The sequence below is a fragment of the Cnephaeus nilssonii genome (assembly GCF_951640355.1).
Source record: "Cnephaeus nilssonii genome assembly, chromosome: X".
In the NCBI taxonomy this organism is placed as follows: Eukaryota; Metazoa; Chordata; class Mammalia; order Chiroptera; family Vespertilionidae; genus Cnephaeus; species Cnephaeus nilssonii.
This window is the reverse complement of record NC_137071.1, coordinates 91,991,244-92,008,064: the sequence shown is the minus strand read 5'-3', so window position 1 is coordinate 92,008,064 and position 16,821 is coordinate 91,991,244. Positions and strand designations below refer to the sequence as shown.

Sequence of the window (16,821 nt, the reverse complement as noted above, 5' to 3'; positions counted from 1 at the left end):
CTTTTAAATAGTACTAGGTAAAATCCAATCTGAATCAGCACTACTCTTAATCATACAAATTCTGCTTCAGTGGTGCTACTGTGAATGAATCTGTGAAGTATCTCCTTGCAATATAGCTCTTCATACTTCAAAGCTTCTTTTTGAACTGGATAATTATAGAAGAAAAAATCATTTTTTAGTGCTACTTGAGGTTTCTTATTAATGTTACCTTTGCAATGACTGCTTATGTTATCCATAAAGATTGAGGAAAAATATTATGTAATTTGAGTCATTAAAAAGGCCTTCCATAGCCCTAGCTGGTTTTGCTCTGTGGTTAGACTGTTGACCTGGGAACTGAAGGGTCACGGTTCAATTCCAGTCAAAGACATGTACCTCAGTTACAGGCTCCATCTGACCCTGGTTGGGGTGAGGGAGGCAACCAGTCATTGTGTCTCTTTCACATCGGTGTTTCTCTCTCTGTGTCTCTCCCACTCCCTTCCACTCTCTCTTAAAAAATCAATGGAAAAAATATCCTCGGGTGAGGATTAACAAAAACAATAACAATAACAAAGCCTTTCATAAACCTTCATCCCTTGTACCCCTCCCCAAAGCTCTCATGTATTTCTATCATTACAATGATTTTATGTTTAATGTTTACATATCAAAATGTTTGATGAATCCATCACATGCTGGCACTGTCCTGCTTCACAAACTTTGTCATCTCTCTGGTGCTGGGATGTTAAATATGTGATTTAATTGTCCTTACTCTTCAGGTAAAGCATGTTGGCCACAAGCCCTATGACTCAAGCAGGTTTTGAATATGCAGCACGTCTTCTCAAACTAAGTGTTTGAAAGAACTGAGAAGGTGCCCCTTCAGATAACAGAGAATGGGAGGGAGCCTCAGATGCTTTTCCTACTTTGAGACTTGAACTCACAAATACACAGTATGTATGTCTTGGTGTAACAGAGCTACCAATCACATAGTAACCTTCTTTACAAATGGCAAAGAATTATCTTCAGCTTTCTCATCTTTGCATGGAAAAATCAATGCCATGTGTGTAATCTTGTCACTAACTGTTAGGCTATGTCAAGAGTCATGACTATCAGACTTGACTATCAGACTATCCAGAATGAGGATGGTGACAGTACTGCCCTCCCCTGAGCTGGCAAATCACACCTAAAATAGAATACCATGAGTTAGAAGAGCCCCAGACAATCAAAAGCCCCTCCTGGGAACACCTAGAATAGTGCCAGAACGCAGAACTCAAGTATTAGAAGAAAAGGTGAAAAGTTCAACATTCCCAATAAATAAATGAACAAGCCATGGATATCTCAGCCTAGAGAAAAGACAACACTGGTGGATAGAATTGCTGTCTTTCAACACATGAAGGCTTGTCATGAGAAAGAAGAGGAGATATATTCTTTGTAGTTCCAAAGTATGATCCATAGTTAGAAGCTCCGGTGAAACAAGGATGTAGCTCACAACCAGGAAGAATCATCTAACCAGGTTGTCTCAACATGAGGCAGGCTGCTTCAAGCAGTAGTGAACTCCTTGTCACTGGCAACGTGTAAGTGGATGTTAGATGGCCCTTTGTATTGCAGATAGGCTTGAAGCAACAGTGTGGAGCAGGGAAATGGACCAAATGACTTAAGTACCTCTGAAAAAACTAAGCCAATTAAGTCAGTAAGTATTTATAAAAGGCTTATTATATTTAGTGCCAAGAAAGTTTTTAATTTTCTAAGTGCCTGAAAATAAAGTTGCTTTGTTTTTCCTCATCAGGAGATGACACATCCCTGGCTTATTCCTCTCACTGCCATGCATACCCCTTAAAACTCTGAGCAGAACACATTTTCCATCCCAGGGCAGGTTAGTTATCTACCTTCCTCCATTTTTATCTTATTTTTATTATGCCAATCTTCCAATTGGATTTTTAAAAATAAAAATGGATTTGATTTTCTAGTACCATAAATTATAGACTCTCTCTTGCCCCTTGAGATGTCATTATAAATATCATTTTTACTTTAAATTCTTTATTGTTTAAAGTATTACCTAAGTCTCCTTTTTCCCCATTGATTGCTCCCCAGCTGCCCCCACCCCCCAGCATATGCCCCCCATCTGTGTCCATTGGTTATGCTCATATACATGCATAGAAGTCCTTTGGTTGATCTCTTACCCCCTAACCGCCCACCTTTACTCATAGGTTGGACAGTCTGTTTGATGCTTCTATGACTCTGGTTCTATTTTTTCATCAGTTTATGTTATTCATTATGTTCCACAAATGAGTGAGATCATGTGATATTTATCTTTCTCTGACTGGCTTATTTCGCTTAGCATAATGCTCTCTAGTTCCATCCATGCTGTTGCAAATGGTAAGAATTCCTTCTTTTTTACTGCAGCATAGTATTCCATTGTGTCGATGTACCACAGTTTTCTAATCCACTCATCTGATGATGGGCACTCAGGCTGTTTCCAAATCTTAGCTATTGTAAAATTTGCTGCTATGAACATAAGGGTGCATATATTCTTTCTGATTGGTGTTTCTGATTTCTTGGGATATATTCCAAGAAGTGGGATTACTGGGTCAAATGGAAGTTGAGGAAACACCATACTGTATTCCACAGTAGCTACACCAGTCTGCATTCCTACCAGCAGTGCAAGAGAGTTCCTTTTGCTCCGCATCCTCTCCAGCATTTGTTGTTTGTTGATTTGTTGATGATAACCATTCTGACAGGTGTGAGATGGTACTGCATTGTCATTTTGATTTGCATCTCTCAGATGATTAGTGACTTTGAGCATGTTTTCATATGTCTCTTGGCCTTCTTCATGTCTTCTTTCGAAAAGTATCTATTTGGGTCCTTTGCCCATTTTTGATTGGGTTGTTTATCTTCCTTTTGTTAAGTTGTATGAGTTCCTTTAAATGTTGGAGATTAAACCCTTATCTGTGATAACATTGGCAAATACATTCTCCTATGCAGTGGGCTTTCTTGTTGTTTTGTTGATGGTTTATTTTGTTGTGCAAAAGCTTTTTATTTTGATGTAGTCCCATTTGTTTATTTTCTCTTTAGTTTCCATTGCCCTAGGAACTGTATCAGTGAAGAAATTGCTTCAGCATATGTCTGAGATTTTGCTGCCTGTCGATTCCTCTAGTATTTTTATGGTTTCCCGTCTTATGTTTCAGTTCATGGCAGTTTTAAAAATTGAGCTGCTATCCTATATAATAAAAGGCTAATATGCAAATCTACCAAACAGCAGAATGACTGGTCGCTATGACGTGCACTGACCACCAGGGGGCAGACACTCAACGCAGGAGCTGCCCCCTGGTGGTCAGTGCGCTCCCACAGCCAGAAGCTGGGCTCATGGCTGGTGAGTGCAGTGGAGGTGGTGGAAGCCTCTCCCACATCTGCAATAGTGCTAAGGATGTCCTATTGTAGTGGGGAGCGGGCCTAAGCTGTCACTTGGATATCCCCCAAGGGCTCCCAGACTGTGAAAGGATTCAGGCCAGGCTGAGGGAACCCCCTGATTTCATGAATTTTGTGCACCAGACCTCTAGTATAGTAAGTAATTGAGCATTCTTAGTGTCTGAATATGGACTATGTGCACAGGGAAAGGAAATATTGCACTTTATAAGCACTGTATTGTAAAGTGGAAAATGTGATGTCTTAAATAAAACTATTTAAAATTGGAACAATAAAAATAAAATGCCTACTAGTAAGTAGACATAGCTATTCTAAAAGCAAACTTTATAAGAGAAAAAATACCTTCCTTCCTCCCTTCTTTCCTTTCATCCAAATAAATATTTATCAATCCACTCAGAAACCATTTACTGATGGCATACACTAGGCTAATGTTAGGGATGAATAAAAGCCCTCAATATGTTATCTAAATGACAAAATAGTATAAAAAGTGTCTTCATAAAGAATAAAAGGCTCAGAGAAGTATTTAACACTCCTTGGGGCACTGAGGAAGTGCTCACAGCGGTGGCTGCATTTAGAGTATGCTTATGATTTTGACACATGGAGTAGAGCTAAAGAGAAGAACACTCCATGCAGAAGAACAGAATGGGCAAATGAATGACAAGATTATGGATCATGGTGTGATCCATATTTATATAATGTCCCAAGTGGCTGGATCTGTGTTTGTGTGATAGGGAATAGAGAAAGATGAACACTGGGCAGATAAATACATCTCTGTGAAAGACCTTGAATGCCAGCCAAGGAGTTTGGACTTTATATGTAGAAGGATAAATCAGATCCCTTAATTTTAAGATCATGATTTTTAACAATAACATTAGCTTAAACTGCATTGATCCCCTCCTACCTTTGAAAGGGGTCAGAACTAAATGAACATCAACCTTCTCTGGTTATGTGTCATTCCCTCCTGTATTCCCACTCTCCTTCCTTGGACTGCCCCTGGGCCTGGTACCTTCTCCCTAGTACCCCATCTAAGGAATTAATCCATCCCTTTGAGACATTGAATCCAAGCAATTGTAGTGTTTTCAGTCCTATTGTCCAATTTTGGAGATAATTTGTACAAGTCAACAATTTTGACATTTTCAAGTGTATACATTAGAACTGCTTGTTTAAATGGCTTCTATAGTAAGTGCAAAATTTGGAATCAGGCATGATTTGCTTTTTCTGACAATTATTTGTGCTACCATCAACCCTATGATGAATGTAGAAACAAGTAGGATAAAATGGTGAGACCAGGATGACCACAGACCCACTCTTTTGTTTTGCTTGATCCCTGTCAAAATGTTGGTTTCAAATAAAAGTACATTTAAAATAACAATTATAGCATCAAAAACACACATTATGCTATGATGTGCCTCACTTCATTCTAAGCACTTAATATATATCAAATAACTCAATAGTCACTACAATTGAAAGAGATTGATAATTTGACTATCCCTAGTTGACAGAGGAGGAAACTGAGGCACAGAGAAAAGTAATGTGTTCAGAATTACCTAGCTATTAAATAAGAAAACCAGTCTTTAGATCCAGGTGTTTTGGCAGTGTGTGTGTTTGTTTGTTTTTGTTTTTTGGGTGTTTTGTTTTGTTTGTTTGTTTGTTATCTCACAGATTTTAAGGCGCCCCAGTTCAAATTCCATTTTCCAAAACATTGGGTGTCTCCAGTAAATACAGGTAATCAGGCTGATCTCCCTTTCCTCAGTGCTTAAACCAGAACTAAGTGACACACCCTCTCAGAAAGCATCCATTTTTTCTTATACCCATGACAGAGCTTGCACAGTAGAAAGGGTGCTGTCTTAAGAGCTGTGAACCTAGCTACTTTTAACCCTGCTTCTGCCATTTCCTGGCTATGTGGTCCTGTTCAAGTACTTCTGAGCCTCAGTTTCCCCATTTGTACTGTGTGTGTGTGTCTGTGTGTGTGTGTGTGTGTGTGTACTATATAATCCCAATGGATTTTTCAGTTCAAATAATTCATGATTCAGTAAACTTATAAAAACAGATGCAGTTGAAAATTCTCAACTTATAAGTAGTTTACTTATCCATCTTAAATTGAAAATGGCATGTTTTTTTCTTAGAAAATGGAAAAACTCCAAGGAAAGGAGTACATTGCTAAGCAGAATTGAGGGAGCTATAATGTCCTCAGGGGAAGTTCAGTAAAAGCTTCATGGAGGTAAACATCTCCTAGACAGAGGTTTGCAAACTATAGCCCATGGGTTTTTAGATTTTTAAATGGTTTAAGATTTTCAAACAAAAAGGAATATGAATTATGAGCAACTAGAGGCCCGGTGCATGAAATTCGTGCACTGGGGAGGGTGTCCCTCAGCCCAGCCTGCACCCTTTCCAATATGGGACCCCTCGGGGGATGTCCGACTTCAGGTTTAGGCCCGATCCCTGGGACATCCCTCTCACAATCCGGGACCACTGGCTTCTAACCACTCACCTGCCTGCCTGATTGCCCCCTAACTGCTCCTCTGCCAGCCTGATTTCCCCCAACTACTCTCCCCTGCTGGCCTGATCACCCCCAAGGCTTTTATTAGTATAGATATGACCCTTCACAGAAAATTTTACTAACCCTGCTTTACAATAAGGGCTTGACAATTGAATCATTGGGACCAGACACCAAGATTTCCTTTCTTTGAATAGTGGAGGGAATAATTATCTTGTCTTTAAGTTGCCCTGAAATTAAAATGAGATAATGACTTAGAAAAGTATAAAAACACCATATAAAGACAACTGTCTTTTTCATGTACTGAAAAGACAATAAAGTGGTAAAATGAAAAACACTATTTTTTTATTCTCCCCCTTCCTTCCTTTACAGCCTTTATTTAAACTTTGAAATTTATAAAAATTTCACTCCAATTTTCATTTCTTTACATTCAATACTAGAGGCCCGGTGCACAAAATTTGTGCACTGGGGTGGGGGGTCCCTTTGCCCGGCCTACACCCTTTTGCAGTTTGGGAGCCCTTGGGGGATGTCCAACTGGAAGCTTAGGTCCGCTCCCTGTGGAGAGCGGGCCTAAGTTGTCAGTTGGAAATCCTTAGCACTGCCATGAAGGCAGGAGAGGCTCCTGCCGCCGCCACTGAGCTCACCAGCCAAGAAGCCCGGCTTCTGGTAGTCAGTGCATGTCATAGCAACTGGTTTTTCCACTGTTCAGTCAGTTTGCATTTTAACCTTTTATTATATAGGATTATTTTGTATTGGTTCCAGGTTTTATATTAGTTACAGAATAGTGGTTAGAGAATCATATACTTTACAAAGTGTTCCCCGATATTTCCAGTACCCACCTGGCATCATACCATCATTACAACACTATTGACTATATTCCCTATTTAAGTGACAATGGGTTTACAGGTTCCTTCCAGTCTTTCTTTTGTGTTGTTCACCTTTCCTTTTCTTTCTCACTTCTTCATCACTTTCCTTATATAGTATCTCAATTGGCCATCAAAGCTCAGTGAAGGCACTGGGACACGCTTAATCCGTTTTACAGACCAGGACACTGAAGCCAATTCCAGTTGGCTGTGGAACTTGACTCAGTGCACAGGGAACACTCAGAGCCATGCTCTCTGCCCTTCCTAAGAGGCAGCTACGGGGCAAACAGAACAAACCTTCTCATCAGGCTTTTGAGCCTCTTTCTCAAGTGCCTCTTCATTGCAGATGCTCCATATTCTTTCCTCTCCCTGGTCCCCTGCCCCCATTCTTTACTGCCTCCCCCCCAGGTGTCCGGAGCAGGTGGAAGGCTTCGCACTCACTGCCAAGGGTCAGGGCAGCATGAGCTTGCTTTTGGGTCAAGGGCGGAGCAGGAGTCACCGCCTCTGAAGTGGGAAGGCTGCCTGGGCGAGGCCTAGGCAGGTTAGCACTGGGAGCTTCTCTGAATCAAGTCAGTCAGTCCAGTACCCTGCAGTGCAGCACCCCTCCACTGAGGTGGTACCGCCCCTCAACCCCTGCCTCAGAGCTGTGCGTCCTTGCCCCTCCCCCCAGGCTTCCTTCCATGCCCCTTAATCCCTGGCCTGGCCCACCCGCGTCTTGGGGCCACTGCAGAACCTCTCTCTCTCTGCAGTGAGGCAGATCCCTGCCCTTGGTCTCCACAAAGCTGTGAATCTGTGGCCAGAGGCCCAGTCTGGGTGTCAGCAACTCCATGCTTGCGATGTTTCCAGGGCCCAGCTGTGCCTCCCTGGGCAGTGATGTTCCCGGGGCCCCACAGGAGTGGCTAGGCTGCCAGCCATGCCTCCCCTGGGCTGCGATGTTCCCTGAGCCCCGCAGGCGTGGCTAGGCAGGCCACTGCCCCTCCCGGGGCCTGCGATGGACCCAGATCCCTCTGGTGGCATCTGGTGCTGCCCACCCCCCCCTCCCTGGCCTGATGGACTGGTACCTTGTGGGCGGTGTCTGGCACCGGCCTTCCTTGCCCAGATGGACCCGAACCCCTAGGAGCTGGCCATGGCGATGCCCGCCCCACTGTGTATGCAAATTAACCTCCATCTTTGTTGGGTTAATTTGCATACTCACTCTGATTGGCTGTGGGTGTAGCGAAGGTACAGTCAATTTACATGTTTCTCTATTATTAGGTAAGATATGAATGATATGAAATAATATGAGCGATATTAATTTCAAATTTTAGTGCCTATTAATCAAGCTTTCTTAGAATTCAACTGCACTAATTCATTTATATATTATCTATCACTGCTTTCACACTACAATGACAGAGTTGAATAGGTATGACAGAGACTCTATGCCTCCTAAAGCCTAACATATTTACTATCTGGCCCTTTACAAGAAAAGTTTTCTGCCCCATGCTCTGGAATCAAGATTCTCTTGGAGCCTGTGATTATAGGATTATCATCAAATATATTAATTATTTAAGATAACCTCATGTGACTTTGTGAAAATAATTTTGCATCATTATATTTTATACTATAATTACCTATATGACATATCTATGAAAAAAATTCACATGTCAAAGTAAGGCATTTTTTTAGCTTCTTTTTTTATTTCTTTATTGATTAAGGTATTACACATGTGTCCTTATTTCCCCATTACCCCCCACCCGCCATTCATGCCCCCACGCCCCTGTTGTCTGTGTCCATTGATTAGGCTTACATGCATGCATATAAGTCCTTTGGTTGATCTCTCCCCCTTACCCCCACCCTCCTCTACCTTCCCTGAGGTTTGATGTTCTGATTGATGTTTCTCTGTCTCTGGATCTGTTTTTGTTCATCAGTTTATGTTGTTCATTATATTCCACAAATGAGTGAGATCATGTGATATTTATCTTTCTCAGACTGGCTTATTTTTTGAAAGTTTGTATTACGTGCATCAATAATTATTACATGGGCCCTGGCCAGGTAGCTAATTTGCTCAGTTGGTTAGATTCCTGTCCCAATATGTAAAGATTGCAGGTTCAATCCTGGTCAAGGAACATACAGGAATCAACCAATGAATGCATAAATAAGTGAAACAGCAATCCTGGCCAGTTTGGCTCAGTGCATAGAGTGTTGGCCCGTGAACTGAAGGGTCCTGGGTTTGATTCTGGTCAAGGGCATGTACCTCGGTTGCAGACTCCATCCCTGGCCTTGGTCAGGGTGCATGCAGGAGGCAACCAATTGATGTGTCTCTCTCATCAATGATGTTTCTCTCTCTCTCCCTCTCCCTTCCTCTCTGAAATCAATTAAAATATTTTAAAAAATAAGTGGAACAACAAACAGATCTCTCTCTCTCTCTCTCTCTCTCTCTCTCTCTCTCTCTCTCTCTAATCAATAAATAAAAATTAAAAAGCCCTGGTCAGTGTGGCTCAGTTCATTCCTGGTCAGGGCACATGCCTGGGTTGCAGACTAGGTTCCCGGTGGGGGGCGTGCAGGTGACAGCTGATTGATGGTTGGCTTTCACATCGATGTTTTTCTCTCTCTCTCCTCCCTTCCTCTCTATAAAATCATTTAAAAATTTTTTTTAAATATTGCATGAACAATGTAGATGTTTTCCATGACCAAGCTATTTCTAATTGGGATTATATATGTATGTAAAGTAAGTTGGATAATATCCAAAGGTGTTTCATTCATTTGGAATTATGGTTTTGAAAAGTCTTACCTAGCTTAACATTAAAAACTGTGTCAAGAATACATAACACCAGTGACTCAAGTTTAGTAAATACCTGACATATGTCTCCAATTTGTTTCATGCATTACTTCCCTGCTGCCCTGCACAACTGATTGTTTGAGTCTAATGTGTAAAATACTTGGATGAAGGTTAAAAATTCTGTCCAGATTTCTGGGACCAGTAAAAAGCACTGGCTGCATGTTTAATTTTCTAATCAGATACTTTGGTTTATTTGACTTTGGAGCTTTTCATTTGATTCCTAAACATATACAAGATCAAACTTGCCCTATACAATTGTAATGAAATCCCTTTAAAACCATAACAGGTAGAATTATCGATATATAGTTAAAACATATAAATGGTTAACCACTCATTTATTTGTCCCTCTGGAGAATGAGGTGTTCTTTTTAATTGAAATTCTTGGATTACTAAAGATTATCCTTTCATATTAATTATGTAATAGGTATAATTTTGAAATGTAATTAGTATTTTTCTGACTTCTTATAAAAATTATACTGAACATGCTTTAGTCTTTCTTGATAACTTAATTATGAGGACTAGTTATTGTACTATTCTATAATATTATACTATGCTGTAATTGTGCTCTTAGGAGCTATTAAGATGGATAGGAATTCTTGGCTCTATATTAAAAGACCATACATTCTTATGCTCTTTAAGTTCTGAATTATCTGTGTCATTTTCTTTGGCTCTCTGTGCTGTCAGTTTTCATGTCTCAGTGTTTCTAGTGATTGTGCCTCTAAAAGTGCTTCTGCTTTCTCATCATCTATGATTTGCTAAGTAGTGGGAATCAAATAACCAAGCTTGTTAGAGTTCTTTATCAAAAGTCAATTCTCTATCAGCAAAGGTACAGAAACTTTTCAACAGCACAGCTCTTAAGTTGAGAGGCCTTTTCAATATCTTATGGACATTTTATGGTTGTCTTCTGGAGTGCTGATTTTGCCAGAAGATAAGCCTCTTGGGCAATAGAATCATGCTAAGTAGACTGAAAAGTTCACATTTTATTAAAGCACAATGTTGTAATTCTTGTTCACTTACCTTAAATATAAAGTATGCTGTGATCCTATTTTTACTCTATAGTGTGACAAAATTAGACTTAAAGAGCATATTGACTGCAGTACTGATTGCTGTAACTTATTGTTTTATTTACTGGAATTCATTGTCTCCAGTTTTGGAATATTTGCTTTTCAGTTGATATTTTCTTTACTATCCATGAGGGGCTTAACATCATGTGTGTGCCCTGTACATCATTGTAGTGCTTCTGCCTGCAAGATTTTTCAGGGTCCATACAGGTGTGCCACACTCCCAGAAAGCCTGACGTGAGCAAATATTGATTTATCAAAAACAGTGAACTGTGTGTAGGGAGACTTTCAAGTCAAATTTAAACCCATTTAATAATGTGCTACATGACTATATTTCAAATTGCTTCCTATACTTCACCAAATTTGTAATGAAGTGTTAATAACACTTCTCTCATGAAAATGAGGTACATTTATTGCATATGTGTCACAGTTAAGGTTGAAAATTGGAGCTGTTTCTATAAAATGGAACAAGTAGCAAATCTATTAATTATAATCTTGTTTATACTTCTACAAAATTATGATTATTTGTCTAAACTAACTCCTATTTGCTTCCTTAGAAGCATCAGTGAGAAATTATACACTTGAATTTCACACATGGAGGTCATTTGTTACACAGATTTCCAATAGATACCAGTCTGATATAATTCTGAGAAAATGGCAGTTATGATCATGTTGCAGCAGATTTGCCTGTTAAATGTTTATCCTTCAACAGCAGAGCTTCTACAAAGTCAGTATCGCTATAGACAGATGCCTAATTAATGGAATTGTGAACACTGGTTTCCTATTTAAAACATTACTTGTTATATCTTCATCAATAAGAGATATGTCTTTTGTTATCTTTGATTCATTTTTTAATGTTTGAATTGTATGTGTTCTTCCTTACAGGAATCTCAACATCTGACTCCAGGATTTACCTTACAAAGTAGGTGTTTTTTTAAAAAATTCTTAGTCCAAACTTCATGCCCTCACCTCCCTCTCCCTCTTCTCTTTTCTACCTAATGTCATTGAAATATAAAGTAACAATAACAAAAGTCATATTGTGATATATCTAATTTGTTTCTTTTTTCATCTTTTATTAATGGAAGGATGCTCTGAAAAAGTATAACTGGAAGGGCTGCATGTTTGAAGACCAATGTAATTCAGAATAATCATTTGACAGTAGAAAACATGGATAGTAATTATATGTGCCCTTTCTTTTCAGAGTGGAATGACCCAACCAGCAGAGCTTCTACAAAGTCAGTATCGCTCAAGTCGTGAGTACTTGGGTTTCCAAAATAGGCTCCTTCAGGGACATTTGGCAATGAAATGGTGCCTCGGTGCTAAGTGAATCTTTTTCTCTCTTCTGCTCTTTGAAAATATGAACCCTGACTCATAATAATATGGTGTTTGGTTAGAGGTGAGAATGAGATTTACCATGATAAGCAAGTAACAGCAAAAATGAGTAATATCATCATTAGACCCTTAATGATATAGACACAGGCTGGGTAAATAGTTGAGTTATGAAAACAACCGTGACTCTTGACTAGTTGTTTGAGCATTGTGTAATGTCAGCTACAGAAAGTATATGCAATATTCAACCACCACTAATGATGGAGAAAGGACACCTCTTAGCAGCCATGATTAGGCATGACATGTTGAGTGGATTGCTATGGCCATTCATCCTGAGAATTAACCATTTGTAGGTCATATGGAGACTGTATGTTAAAGCCAAACAAAGACAGTCAGGAAGATATAGAATAAGAGATTACATGGTAATAGGTTGAAGTTCAGAAGCCAGGGCCCTGAAATTCACTCAGTACTGTCTTCATTTTTTTGTTAATGTTAACTGAAGGAGGGATATGGAGAAACCAGTTTTCTCAGATTAACTATTGTAGATTTTGTAACATCCGTTTGTCCAAGAATATATCAAGGGAGTATTTGTCTCACAACCCCTTTTATTCCTAATAATAGAAAATATGAGTCGACTTTTCAATGTGAGTAATAGTCACATACTTGAAAATTTTCAAAATGAAATAATTTGTGATGTTCCAGTGGCCTAATGGCACACTTGAAATGAAATAGCTCACCTTTTGGAAGATCACAAATAATTGCATAAAACAATTTGGAATGATTTCCAAATAGACTGAGGCTCAGAGAAAGTCAATACCATTTCCACGTTCTTGATTCTGTTTAGCAGCAAAGCACCCAAAGCCTTAACCCCATCACCCATCCTCTTATTTTGTTTTCTGGCCTTCCATACTGTGCCCTCTAATTCAAAGTTCAGTTTTAACAACCAAGAATTATCCATTTAAAGAAGTGAGAAAAAATAAGGGGGGGATAAAAACCATTATCCTGACTTAAAGACCAAATTATATAGAAACATAGAAATCAAAATCATCTTTGATTGTGTTCATTTTGCCTTAATCACATTTTAATTGCCCTACCCCTTGCTATGCTAATAAACAACAGATTTTATCCTCCTACTTTGCCCCATTCCCACTAAAATCAATAAAATACACACACACACACACACACACACACACACACACACACACACACACGTGTGCACTTGAGGTTTGAGAAATCAATGTAGATTTCTAAACATGAAAAATATAAAAATACTAGAAACCCGTTGCACGAAGTTTCGTGCAATAGACTTTCACCTGGCTGCTGGCAGCAGTTTTCCGCCAGCACCAGTTTTCCTCTGGCCACCCGCCGATCAGAGCGCCTCCCGCCAGCGCAATCGGCTACCAGGAGAGGAACTCCAATCCGGGAGGTGCTCCGATCAGCGGGTGGCCAGAGGAAAACTGCTGCCAGCAGCCACGCAATCGGCCACCACCAGCGTCTTCTGCTGGCCCCATGGGTCCTTCCCCAGCGTTGGCCTAATGGCCGGTGGGAGGAGCGGGAGTCGGGGACTCGCGAGTCCCCGCCCCCCGCTCCTACCGCCAGCCAATCGGCCACCCTGAGTCCCGCCCCCCGCGCCTCCACCCGGCCCAATTGTGGGCGTATTGGAGTGATGCAATTTGCATATTGCCTTTTTATTATGTAGGAGGATTTCCCATTATAAAATTATCTAAAGCAAGAATATTAGGCTCCCACTGTGAGATATGTTGATTTCCGTATTGACCCTAAAATGCCATTATTTCAATAGTTTGTGACTAACAGAAATAAACTCATGAATCATGGTTTATAGTTTGAGGCTGCATTTCCAGAGAATAGCACTTCATAGCACAGGGTATATACTGCATTCAATAGGTCCAACGTTTTCTATAAGAAGCACCAATAACACTAGAAGACACTGGGTCCATTTTATCAATGAGCTGCTTGCTCTCTGTTTAGCTGCCTGGTCTAAAGTCCAAGTATTGTGCATCAGACTTCAACTGAAGTAAGTTCTTTTTGTATTGTAGGGTATGGAATAGATAAAAATTATTATAAGAATTATTTTGACTTTTAGTTTCCCAATTTTTTTAAGCTTAACTATTACTCATTTTCCCATATTTTAGTACAGTGTGCTAGTTAAGCCATCTTCTAATATTTTCTATTTGGCAACTAACAACATTGTGAGTATAGACCGATTGTTGATGGCTGGAGCTTGGTTGGAAGCAACCCCTAAGTAGGCCCTGCTACAGGAAAAAAACCTTCCCATAATCATCAAATATCCTGGATATACTCCTGCCATTTACTGCAGTAGAGAGAGATGATTCTTGTAAAATAAAATTCCTTAATTACTGGTGTACTTTATTACTTCCTCTCATCTTCTCCTCTTTTCACTGGTTATAAAATTGCAGATCTTACATTTGAGCCTGGATTGTTTATCAGCACTGAATGTGTGGGTACCAGGTCTGAAAACACTGGCCCAAATTTCCCTGAGTGCAAGCTAGGAACCAGCAAGGCTTACTCTGTGTTCTTTACAGCCACTGCTCTCTCTGGGGCCTTTTGGAGAACTGGGTCTTTCTTATGCTCAGTGTACTCCATTGACACACAGTACATTTTATGGGGTGGGGTGTTCATTCATGGGTTAGCATCCTACCTAGTCCAACTGGGATTCTCACTGCCCATGAGGCAAGAGCATTGGACTGAGGGAGTTTCAAGACCTGGGTTTGAACAGATATGGTATTGGGGGGAAAGTACTGACTTAGTATTCAGAACATGTGAGTTTAAATCACAGGGGAATTTATTTTTATTTCAAAGTATAAAGATAGAGCCCATTAAGGTAAATTTAAGCAAATTAATTTGCATGAGTCTACACATGCAGGTACACATACAAACACTTGTCAGAATTCAATTATAGATAGTCATACTCTTTAGTAATTAAACTTAACAAGATAAAAGTGCATTTAACTTTAACCTTTAATAATTTTTACAGGAAAGAAGGGCTAACAGATTTTTGTTTCCTCAGCTTATATGAGTCTGGGTTGTATTATAATCTTGGAACAGGCCTTATCCAGCCAGGCCTTCCAAATCTGAGTTCCTAGCCTCCTTATAAAACGATCTCTGTCCACAAAAAGATGGTGGAGCATGGGCTTATGAAGGTCAAATTATATTTCCCAGACTGTAGAGTTGTATATTTATATATTAATACCATGCCTGTTCTGATTCTAAAAGAGCCATATATTTCAGTTACAAGATTTGGGGATTAAATGGGCACATCAGCTATTGTATTACTTTCTAGTTTCTTAATGAAGCCATTAAGGAATGATGGAGGATAAAACTTAAACCAAACCCAAAGAACTTGAATTTTTTTAGTTGGATTGCTTCATCTAGTTGATAATAATATCACATCAATACAGTGGCTTTATAAAAATACATCACCTAGTTGGAAATTTTAGGAGTCATCCTATATAGTAAAAGCCTAACATGCTAAGTGTCCAGTCATCCAGTTGTCTGTTCAACCAAACAAAGCATAATATGCTAATGATATGCTAAGGCTGCTCAACTGCTTACTATGACATGCACTGACCACAAGGGGGCAGACAGTTGACAGGTTGACCAGTTGTTATGACGTGCACTGAGCACCAGGGGGGCAGACACTCTGACTGGTAGGTTAGCTTGCTGCTGGGTTCTGGCTGATTGGGACTGAGTGAGATGGGCCAGACACACCCTGGAGCCCTCCCATGGTCTCTCCCTGGCTGGCCAACCTACTGTGTCCCTTTCCAGCCCCAATTATGCACCGGTGGAGTCCCTCAGCCTGGACTGTGCCCTCTCGCAATCTGGGCTGAGGGATTCCCTCCCTCTGAGTGCACAAATTTCATGCACCGGGCCTCTAGTCCTAAATAAGAACAGATAAAATATATTTGATGGCCCTGAGACACATTTTCAGACAACATCCATGACCTCAAAGGTATCCATCTAGTCAACCTTTTATTTCAGTTAATTTTGTGAGTGTTATTAAAAAGATGGCTGCTCCAAATAACCAGTTCTTTAGTTACACTTGGTTGTTAGCATCTGGACTCTGTCCAGTTGGAAACCATCCAGACACCCTTTTAATCAAGCAAATCCTATGTTTTAAGCCATGTTGTTGAGAATGCCTAGAGTTTCCATAAATGCCCAATATAAAGGTGTATGTTCTTTCATTGCCATAAAACCAGTTCCTCCACTTATAGTATTAGTGACAGGTTTGAAAACATCCCAGTCATTGACCCAGAGAATTGATGAAAGGTCTAATGGAAACAGACTAGTTGTAGTCAGCTTTAGTTTACTTGTGGGTGATGAGTATGCACACTACATGAACAAATCCTTAGAACACTAGTTAGGAGGAAAGGAATTATACTACTACAGGAATGCCAGAAGTCTCATACAATAATCATTGTTCTATTAAGCACATGTGCCAGGCTATGCCCGAGGTCCCTGTCAGGTACTTTTATATGCCTCACCCTATTGCACTTGCAAACCATCCTGGAGGGACTCCAAATGATTTCCATTTTACAGATGAGAAAATGGAAGCTAGAATACAGCCCCCCCCCCCACATGAAATGTGCATAGTCCAGTGGGAAGACAAACTGACCATACACATTTATCTTGAAAGGACATTTTGGCTATGAGAACACAGAAGGACCAAGTAAGTTACATTGCTCCCTGATGGGAAAACTTGAAAGCAGGCTGAAAGCTGTATAGGCTCAAAGCCATCTCTCTTCCCACCAGGCTGCCCTTCCTCATGGGATCTGACAGGTTCAGGGATTTGGTACACCATATTTAACCTTTTAAAAA

At 40.1% G+C, this 16,821-nt stretch overlaps 1 protein-coding gene across 4 annotated transcripts in view; it reads left to right on the top strand.

Moving 5' to 3' along the window:
• AFF2 (ALF transcription elongation factor 2) overlaps window positions 1-16,821 on the top strand; it is a gene marked incomplete at both ends in the record, with an annotated part of 731,149 nt that overhangs the window by 518,348 nt on the left and 195,980 nt on the right. For 2 of the 4 annotated variants that reach the window (XM_079765477.1, XM_079765475.1), the window contains 2 exons: window positions 11,521-11,557; window positions 11,837-11,870. In XM_079765477.1, coding sequence (XP_079621603.1) covers window positions 11,521-11,557; window positions 11,837-11,870 — 71 coding nt within the window. Of the gene's footprint in view, window positions 1-11,520; window positions 11,558-11,836; window positions 11,889-16,821 lie in introns of all 4 variants that reach the window. The other 2 variants (XM_079765476.1, XM_079765474.1) reach the window with 1 other exon arrangement.